Source organism: Doryrhamphus excisus, chromosome 1, assembly GCF_030265055.1.
Source record: "Doryrhamphus excisus isolate RoL2022-K1 chromosome 1, RoL_Dexc_1.0, whole genome shotgun sequence".
In the NCBI taxonomy this organism is placed as follows: Eukaryota; Metazoa; Chordata; class Actinopteri; order Syngnathiformes; family Syngnathidae; genus Doryrhamphus; species Doryrhamphus excisus.
The window spans coordinates 39,679,981-39,690,069 of record NC_080466.1 but is presented as its reverse complement, the minus strand read 5'-3'; the positions used below and the strand labels follow the sequence as shown (position 1 = coordinate 39,690,069).

Genomic DNA, 10,089 nt, shown 5'->3' with positions numbered 1-10,089 from the left:
TGTATTTCATTTCTACTAAAGGGCTCACTCCGTTCATGTCGTTGTTCCATGGGAAGAAACGCACTAAGGTGCTGAACCAATGCACAGAGTGAAACCTCTTCCTGCTTGTTTGGGGGCGGGGTACGAGGACAAGATCCAGTTCATTTTTTTCGACATCTTGTCCGGGTTTGAATCTTGTGACACCCCCAGTAACATTAGTTGATATAGCAATGGAAAAATATGAAAATATATAGTAATAGGGAGATAGGGCGATAAAAGATAAGCCCTCCATGCTGCAAAGTGCTTGGGTTTATGTGCACGTACGTGCACGTGTAAGGCTACTTCACAAAACGTTGCAAGTTAGTGACACGTGTTTGGTTTGGTGCTCGTCCTCATATCCGAATAGCCAGGTCACTTTGAATCCCGGTCTAAGGTCTGCTTTGGAGTTTTGCCTGCGGAGGGGGCTCAGCGTGGAACTTGATCTTAAACCCCGGCTGACAGTTTGACCTCAGACTCAGACCCGTCTCGGTGTCTCGGTGTTTGCGCCAACATAATTACAGCTCCCCAAACGCTGAGGTACGCTTGTTTTATTGTTCTCTTCCAATCCTACACGGTGATTTGCCACGCCGCATTTGGACGCCCTCCACAATCCCTTTATGGTGCACTCATAATGTTTGGCGCCCTTCTGTGGGAGAGCTCGTATTGTTGAGCACGCGTTTTCTTGCAGGCCTTTTTAGTAACAAGTGTAAAAATGGAAATAGAACTGCTTGAAATGTAGTCAAGATTTAAGTTTGTTTCTTTATGCATGCATGCAGTGAGACGTCCATCCCAAAATGGGACCACAAAGTCCTCCACCTTGGTTTTCTTTCTTCTCGATGTGTCTCAAACACTAAACAAACCATCATGGGTCTGCTGATCTTTGCAAATCTGCTGATGTTGCTGTCGTGGTGGGTCTGTGAGATTCCGGGCTTATTGTCTGACATTCATCCATCTCTGTCCCCCCCAGCTCCTGGACTCTCCTCCCCCTCTGTTAGCAAACAGAGAGACAATGTTGCGGGACAGCCTGTGCTGTCTCCTGGTCCTGCTGGCCTCTGCGTCCGGGGCACTGCCCCCGGCCAACGAGCCGCTGTCTGCACCCAGGATCTTCTTGTCCTTCAAAGGTGAGTCTCCGGCACAATGTTGGGATGGATACCTGCTGTGTGGGATTTTATTTCCTCGATAATCGGACTGGGTAGACATTGGCAAGCATTTGTGCCTCAGTGGCTCCGCCTTTGAGGACCACTGAGATGTTGCTGATGGGCCTTTTGAATTGTGAAGAATATGTTCTTTTTATGAAACGGCCTGGCTGCTGTTAGTTGTCCAAACAGGTCTTTGTGTGGCCTCGCTGCCTTCTCAACTAAAGTTCGATTTCACACTTGGCCGGGCCCACACTCGGGCCGACATCCAGCATGTTATGAATGTTTGCCAGTGCCACATGAGACCCTCTGTGTGTGTGTGTGTGTGTGTGTGTGTGTGTCCCATTAAAATAGACTTCAGTGGTGCACGGCCTCATTCATCCTTCAAGTGAGGATCTTACGGTGTACAGTAGAGGTGGGAATTTGGAAGGGGCGTTGGACTAAAGCTATGTTTTTAATATTATTTTGTTCATTTTGAATAAGAGAAAAGACTTTGTTTCAGTTTACATACAGTAGGTAGCATCATGTTTTTCTCAACTCAACAGCGCCTCTGCTGGTTGCTACCATGTACTGCACTCTGCACACATTTCATACACTCACAGATCAGTTAATCAATTATGACACTCGAGTACCTGTCAATATATTCATGCTATATTTTGTGACAATGATGGTAATTGTTTTATTTCATTTGAACATGCATCAGATTACAATTGAGTGCATCCCATAATCAGTTCACAGTTCCACATGTCCAAAAGGAGTAGGAAGAAGCAAAGCTTATTAAATCCTACCCCTCCATCTGGTACTTTTACAATCAGTAACTGTTACATTTGTTCACTTCCTGCTTTCAATAATACAGTTTAAAGTTTTTTTGTTTTTTTTTTAATAATTAGAACAGGTACTTCCTAAATCAGGAAATCACGGCTTCTTCCTCCGACTCTCTTCATCAGTAACTGTTACATTTGTTCACTTCCTGCCTTTCGACGAGGGTCGCGGGGGTGCTGGAGCCTATCCCGGCTGTCTTCGGGCGAGAGGCGGGGTACACCCTGGACTGGTGGCCGGCCAATCACAGGGCACATATAGACAAACAACCATTCACACTCACATTCATACCTATGGACAATTTGGAGTCGCCAATTAACCTAGCATGTTTTTGGAATGTGGGAGGAAACCGGAATACTCGAAGAAAACCCACGCATGCACGGGGAGAACATGCAAACTCCACACAGAGATGGCCGAGGGTGGAATTGAACCCTGGTCTCCTAGCTGTGAGGTCTGCGCGCTAACCACTCGACCGCCGTGCCGCCCCCCGAATGTGATAATTCCCTCATATAAATACGCATCCCCAATAAAGAAGACACCTTACCTGAAAATATGTACATCAGGGGTGGGCAAACTACGGGCTGGGGGCCACACCTGGCCCGCCAAGTGTTGAAATACGGCCCGCCCGTTCTTTCCGAAGTATTTCATTGAAACCTAACATACAACCTGGCATCATGGCGTCATACCCAAACGTTTTGATGGTTTGGGTAGCTTTTTTTTTTATCAATTTGGTTATTTGATGTGGTCTGTTGTTTACAAAGTGCTCATGAAAAAAGGGACACAAGCACATATAGAAGGTTGCATGACACTTTTACAGATACAGACTGTTAGAATTATATGTGTAAAATATATAGTTTGGCCCTGCCTTTCTAATATAATTTATTATTTTTATTTATTTGAAATATTAAAACATAATTTATTCAGATTGGAACAAAAAAGTGCATATATAAATATTTGAATAAAAATAATAACTGCCCTGTGTCTGAAGACCAGGTCTATTTTTAGTTCAAGCTGGTTCGTTTTTGTATCTTTTAAAGGCGTTCAACTGAAGTCTTTGTTGATTGAGGTTTCCCCTTCCCTATTTATCCCTAACGTCCTGTTGTGTGGCGAATCCAGACGGATCTCACACTCCGACGCTCTCGCATTTACTTGGTTTGGAGGAGATCATTTATTCTCCCTTTTCCTCTAATCAACTTGCGTTTTGTTTTTAATTAGTTTGCAGGGTTACTTTATGCATGGCAGAGCAACCTCACATAGATTGAAATGCCCATAAGCTGTGCACGGACTAATTGTGTTGGTTTTGCGGCGCCACACTGCTGGGAATAGCTCTTAAAGGCTCTTTTATTCATTTTTAATGAGCTAGCATACTTAACCAAATAATGACTATGATGTTCCCTAATAGCTTTTAGTGTCTGGCGGCCTTATTCCCTCGGAATAGATGTCACATGACAAAGCTCATTATGACAATTATTTACCTTTTGATAGGAAAATAAAATGGACAGTCCGATCTGCTGTGAGCGCTTCGTAAACCGTCATCAGACAACACCCTCTCTGCTGATGATTTGCATCTTTTTAACAATGGTTGATAGAAATGTTGCTGCTTTTGGCTGCAGCCCAAAACACGAGACTCAAGAGATGCAGTGTTTTGTCTTCGCCTCTCATATCTTTGCACTCTATCAAAGCAAAAAAAAAACAAAACACAAGAGGTCAGAGCCACGGTATAGTATTTGATCTGGCGTGTACATACAGTGTCACTCGTGCACCCTGCTTTGAAGGCTTAAATTCCAAAATAGGTCATATATGTCCTGCATGTTCATTAATCTGCACTCCGCCTGCTGCGTTCACGTGGCTTTTATAGCGTATACATTTTTACAGAAACTGTCCAAAGCTTAAGGATTTGCTTGCCTAATATCTGACAGTATGATGAATATAGAACACACATAGTTGGCAGTAGCTCAGACGGTACAGTAGGACTGGGGGATATGGACCAAAACTCATATCCTCTTTTTCTTAGGTTGAATATCGACATATGATATATATATCCCCATATTTTTTGCCACAAACTGCATTTAAACAAAAGTCAAAGCCAAATATGCGTGCAAAGTTTTATTTAAATGTAAACAATTTTATAGAACAATAGCCGCTGAAATTATATATTCAAACATTCATTCATTTTCTACCGCTTTTCCTCACGGGGGGTGCTGGAGCCTATCCCAGCTGTCCTTTGGGCGATAGGCGGGGTACACCCTGGACTGGTCGCCAGCCAATCACAGGGCACATATAGACAAACAACCATTCACACTCACATTCATACCTATGGACAATTTGGAGTCGCCAATTAACCTAGCATGTTTTTGGAATGTGGGAGGAAACCGGAGTACCCGGAGAAAATGGGGAGAACATGCAAACTCCACACAGAGATGGCCATGGGTGGAATTGAACCCTGGTCTCCTAGCTGTGAGGTCTGCGTGCTAACCACTCGACCGCTGTGCCACCAAAATTATATACATATATTTTAAAATATTCTTTAAAATAAATATAGAAAAGTATTATTTATGTATTATTTAAAATGAATATGCTGCAGTCACGCTAGTCTGTAGCCGGGTTAGCGCCATTAGCACGTCCATCTCATGATCCCATGGCAACAGACGGTAAACACAGTCGATACCGTCTTTATACGACAACTTTTATACCGTCTTTTTCGCTGTTCACTCCCGCTATGCAGCCTCTCCTCCTCCGTATCTCCGCAGGGGATCTCCGGTCACTCGGCGTAGCGAAGGGGTGCTCAAAGCTAACAGCCAAGTGTTGAGAAGATGAACCCAAGATTAACATCCATAACTGCAGACTTGCTTAAGGTGTCGCTATGGGATAAAAACAATAAGAAAGTACGAATAAAGCACTATTCAACACTAAAAACACATCAGAAGATACATACAGTAAACCTCGGATATATCGGATTCAATTGTTCCCACTGGTTTGGTCCGATATAAGCGAAATCCGTTATATGCGTATACCGGAAAATGTCCGTTTTACGCATATATCGGATTTATATCCGGTATATGCGTAAATCGGATTTTATCCGTTATAAAAAGGCACTTCCTTGACTATGTTTCCAATGTACCTGGACGCGCAGGCAACGCTGCAAACGCTGCAAATGACGTCGTATAGCGGCCTGTCACGATTCGGCGAATCGGAGCGCCACGATGCGGCCATCCGATATATGCAAGGGAAATTTAATGGAAATGCATTGGAACGGGACTGGAGATTTTGTCCGAAATAGGTGAAATCCGTTATAAAAAATCCGATATATGCAATGAATTTTTATTGGAAATGCATTACAGAAAAATTGGTTCTTTTTTATCTGTCCGTTGTGAGCGAATTTCGGATATATCCAAGTCCGATATATCCGAGGTTTACTGTACATATAGATGCTGTAACTAGCTTGCACTCGGGCGGCGCCATCTGGAAACATGAAATCTCCACATCAAATCCAGTTTATGTCCACATGAACCATAAGTTTGTTTTTATATGGTGCTTATATTTTAAGCCCCCCAGCCGTACGTTATAGATGTGGGATTGGGAGTATAGAGCATTTTTCTGACAGCAGCACAAGACTTTGCATTGCAGATATGAGGTAGCATAAGGAATGTCCACTGAAAGCATGCAGGGAATCGATCATCAACCAAATCCTGGCAGGCAGGAGTGCAAGTCCCAGGCTGTGTTGAGTAACCCTCACGTAGAAGTCTGACATAAACGACACAATGACAAGTTAAAGAAGCAATGATGTGCTCGTACAGTCGTAAACGACCGAGTCTGGCTTCAGTCCGTTGCTGAGAACACCCCTTATTACCTTGAAAACCAGCTCTTTAATCACTCCCTATTTTAGAGCACCCAGCTCGGCGAGGTCACAACCTTTCCAACAGAAGCCGCTCAGAGTGGAGGTTAACTGCCCACCAACTATGGGAGAGTGGCGACATATTAACAAGTAATAGCTTGTTACTCACATTTGAAAGTGTTTAACCCTGTTTTTCCTCAGCGTCTTCAGCTGGTGACGGAACACCTGGGGACAAGGTTGACCTTGCTGAGAAAAAGAACTAAATTGGACACATTCTCAGGGACTTTGACTTTCCCCGAGGCTGTGAGTTCTTCATAATACCAAACAAACTATAGGGTCATCTTTCCTACCTGGAAGCTTCATTGTACAGTAAACCTCGGATATATCGGAAATTCGCTCACAACGGACAGATAAAAAAGAACCGATTTTTCTGTAATGCATTTCCAATAAAAATTCATTGCATATATCGGATTTTTTATAACGGATTTCGCCTATTTCGGACAAAATCTCCAGTCCCGTTCCAATGCATTTCCATAAATTTCCCTCGCATATATCGGATGGCCGCATCGTTATGCTAATCTTGTTGATGTCACTGGCTATTGTCTTTCTCCTGGCTCCAGATTTAGGACAAATATAAAAGTGAGTGACGTCAATAATACTAGCACAGCAGTGAATGAGATCTTAACCTCACTATTAATAAATAACGTAGGCCTGACGGGCGTAACAGGGCCTAGCTTAATTAACAATTTGTTATGCTCAGAGTCCAATAAAGTTCAATTCTCATTACCTTACGTCTCTTTTCATTGCCCAGTCCAGGTACATTGGAAACATAGTCAAGGAAGTGCCTTTTTATAACGGATTAAATCCGATTTACACATATACAGGATATAAATACGATATATGCGTAAAACGGACATTTTCCGGTATACGCATATAACGGATTTCGCTTATATCGGACAAAACCAGTGGGAACAATTGAATCCGATATGTCCGAGGTTTACTGTATACTGATACCGTGGTTAGCATCATTAATCCCTTCCAGAAGGTACGGCTCTTACCAAAACATACTAATTTTAAAGTGAAAATCCCATTCATGTGTTCTGGACACCCGGAATTGTAATCTAAAGCAGTTTTACAATTACACTTTTAGAAATGACAAATGAGTAGATTCTAAATGCAGTCATTCCCGTCACTACATTGTTGCCCTAATCCATAAATCCTCATGTCAGTCAGCCCCAATGCCATGTCATTAATTACCCCCGTCACCAGGCTGCATGGCTGCTTACAAATGGATGCTTGTCCAGTTGTTAAACATAATGAGACATGGCAATGAAGCCATAGTGGCACCATGTCAATGCTCATAAATAGTGGCGTAGACAACCTAATGTACTGTGTCCTTTTAAAGGGATATCGCTCTGAAATGGTGCAGTTTTCAGTTGATTTATTCATATTAGAGGTAGTTCTACATGTGTATGTACTTTTGTTAATACGCACACTATTGTATTGACACTTTGCAGCAACACAATTGTCATTATTAGAAGAAATTGTACTGTATCTGTCATCAATGGATCATTTTGGGGGTTTAAGGACCCCCCCAAAAGGAGTCACGGTCAAACAGAGGTGTCCCAACTACGACCTACGAGCCATTTGCGGCTCCATTTCTAGACTTTAAATAAAAAGCAACAGTGGTGTAATAATAGGTATTAATAATACATTGTGTCACCTATAAAATGACAATATTTCTCATTGAGGAAAAAATGAGGGCACTAGGCGTGGGAAGATTCATTCATTCATTCATTTTCTACCGCTTTTCCTCATGAGGGTCGCGGGGTGTGCTGGAGCCTATCCCAGCTGTCTTTGACCCTGGACTGGTCGCCAGCCAATCACAGGGCACATATAGGCAAACAACCATTCACACTCACATTCATACCCATGGACAATTTTGAGACCTAGCATGTTTTTTGGAATGTGGGAGGAAACCGGAGTACCCGGAGAAAACCCACGCATGCACGGCGAGAACATGCAAACTCCACACAGAGATGGCCGAGGGTGGAATCGAACCCTGGTCTCCTAGCTGTGAGGTCTGCGCGCTAACCACTCGACCGCCGTGCCGCCCGCGTGGGAAGATAATAAATTAATATCTTAATCACGCAATAACTGTATAATTTTGCCGTCCTTAATATATCCCCATGTTGAAACATTGAACAGTTGGTTCAATAGAACAACGGCATAAACGGAAGGAGCCCTTGTGTCTCTCATACAGTCTCTTTGTCTTGGTGGGTGGAGGCGGGGCTGCTAATATACACCTATTATATTAGTATATTAGTGCTGTATCCGTGTCATCAAGCAATCATTTTGGGGGTTTAAGGACCCCCAAAAGGGGGGCGTTATATGGCCGAATGACTCAATATTGAATAATTGAATCTTGCAAATTAGGCCACAAAGCAGGGACTAATTGATGTGTCAGCATATGAATGAAGAATGTGCTGTCGGTGGTTAAATGGTATTTTCTTCTGAACAGAAGGTTCTGTTGGGAAGGTATGATCGATGTCATTGTTATGTGGTCGGAGCCTTATACAGTAAACCTCGGATATATCGGATTCAAATTTTCCCACTGGTTTTGTCCGATATAAGCGAAATCCGTTATATGCGTATACCGGAAAATGTCCGTTTTACGCATATATCGGATTTATATCCGGTATATGCGTAAATTGGATTTTATCCGTTATAAAAAGGCACTTCCTTGACTATGTTTCCAATGTACCTGGACTGGGCAATGAAAAGAGACGTAAGGTAATGAGAATTGAACTTTGGACTCTGAGCATAACAAATTGTTAATTAAGCTAGGCCCTGTTACGCCCGTCAGGCCTACGTTTTTTCCAATAGTGAGGTTAAGATCTCATTCACTGCTGTGCTAGTATTATTGACGTCACTCACTTTTATATTTGTCCTAAATCTGGAGCCAGGAGAAAGACAATAGCCAGTGACATCAACAAGATTAGCATAACGATGCGGCCATCCGATATATGCCAGGGAAATTTAATGGAAATGCATTGGAACGGGACTGGAGATTTTGTCCGAAATAGGCCAAATCCGTTATAAAAAATCCGATATATGCAATTAATTTTTATTGGAAATGCATTACAGAAAAATCGGTTCTTTTTTATCTGTCCGTTGTGAGCGAATTTCCGATATATCTGAGTCCGATATATCCGAGGTTTACTGTATTAATGAAGGAGGACTCTTCTTCTTTCACATTGCACAGTTATTTAATATTCCCCAACAGGAGGTAAACTGTAGTGGCATCCATGTCCATATCAATATCAGACAAGCATCTCTTACTTAGCTGCGATATGAAGCCGCTTTTCAGCCTATTTGCTGCGTTCATAATGCACCATCAACATGACTCACTCTCAGCATTTGTGTAGTTTACATCCCGCTCTGCCCTTTTACCTGCCAGATATATTTCTATGCTGCCTCCTCGGCGGATGAATAGCATTCATGAGTGCCGCACCGCTGGCAGCCTGTCCATTCCGTGAAGCGGTTCAAAGCAACAACACAAAAGGCTTTTAGCAAATTGTCTTCATGTTTGTTTGTGCACATGCAGTACATTGTACCTGTCAGCACAGCACACATTGGTCCAAAGTGCCTCCCAGTCCCTTTTTTTTTTTTTTTTTTAAATTCCCATTAGTGAATGTCAGGGCCCTGGAACATGTTTCCACACAGAAACACGGGGCGGCTGTGGCACGCAAGCCTGCAGCAATTATTACAAGACTTTGCTACTCTCTCTCTGTGGAGATGCTGCCGGAGGAGGCAGAGCAGGAGGAGGCGGAGGAGGAGGAGGAGGAGGAGGAGGAGGGCAGCAGCCGGCTCATCCCGACAACCTCTGCTCCGCTGGATGTGCGCTGTCAAACGATGATTATTCAGGAGACAGAAAAAGGAGGCGACGGTGCTAAATATAGTGTCCCTTTCTGTCTGTCTGGTTGATTTTTTTTTTAACTCCTCATGCTCGGTTTAGCGACGTGTTCTTCTTACATGTGGTCCAGGCTGGTGCTGGTGGATGGTGGCTCTGTATTCATATACTACAATATATCACAAATAAGATCAATGAAATGGCCGTAATGTACTTATATTCAGCTGATGTGTTGGAAATCCTTCTAGCGTACTAATGCTATTTCCATCCATTCTGGTCTTCAGTCATGCTAGGCTAAGGAACATGCGTGATAATCCTTTGGCCGGCAGCCGAGGCTGTCACGTTGTTTAAAAGATGGACTGTCAAGC

At 43.1% G+C, this 10,089-nt stretch overlaps 1 protein-coding gene across 3 annotated transcripts in view; it reads left to right on the top strand.

Annotated features, from left to right (window-relative positions):
- sema3fa (sema domain, immunoglobulin domain (Ig), short basic domain, secreted, (semaphorin) 3Fa) overlaps positions 1 to 10,089 on the top strand; it is a 62,207-nt gene that overhangs the window by 1,524 nt on the left and 50,594 nt on the right. For all 3 annotated transcript variants that reach the window (XM_058073522.1, XM_058073515.1, XM_058073506.1), the window contains exon 2: positions 986 to 1,139. In XM_058073522.1, coding sequence (XP_057929505.1) covers positions 1,028 to 1,139 — 112 coding nt within the window. In that variant the 5' untranslated portion in view covers positions 986 to 1,027. The remainder of the gene's footprint in view (positions 1 to 985; positions 1,140 to 10,089) is intronic.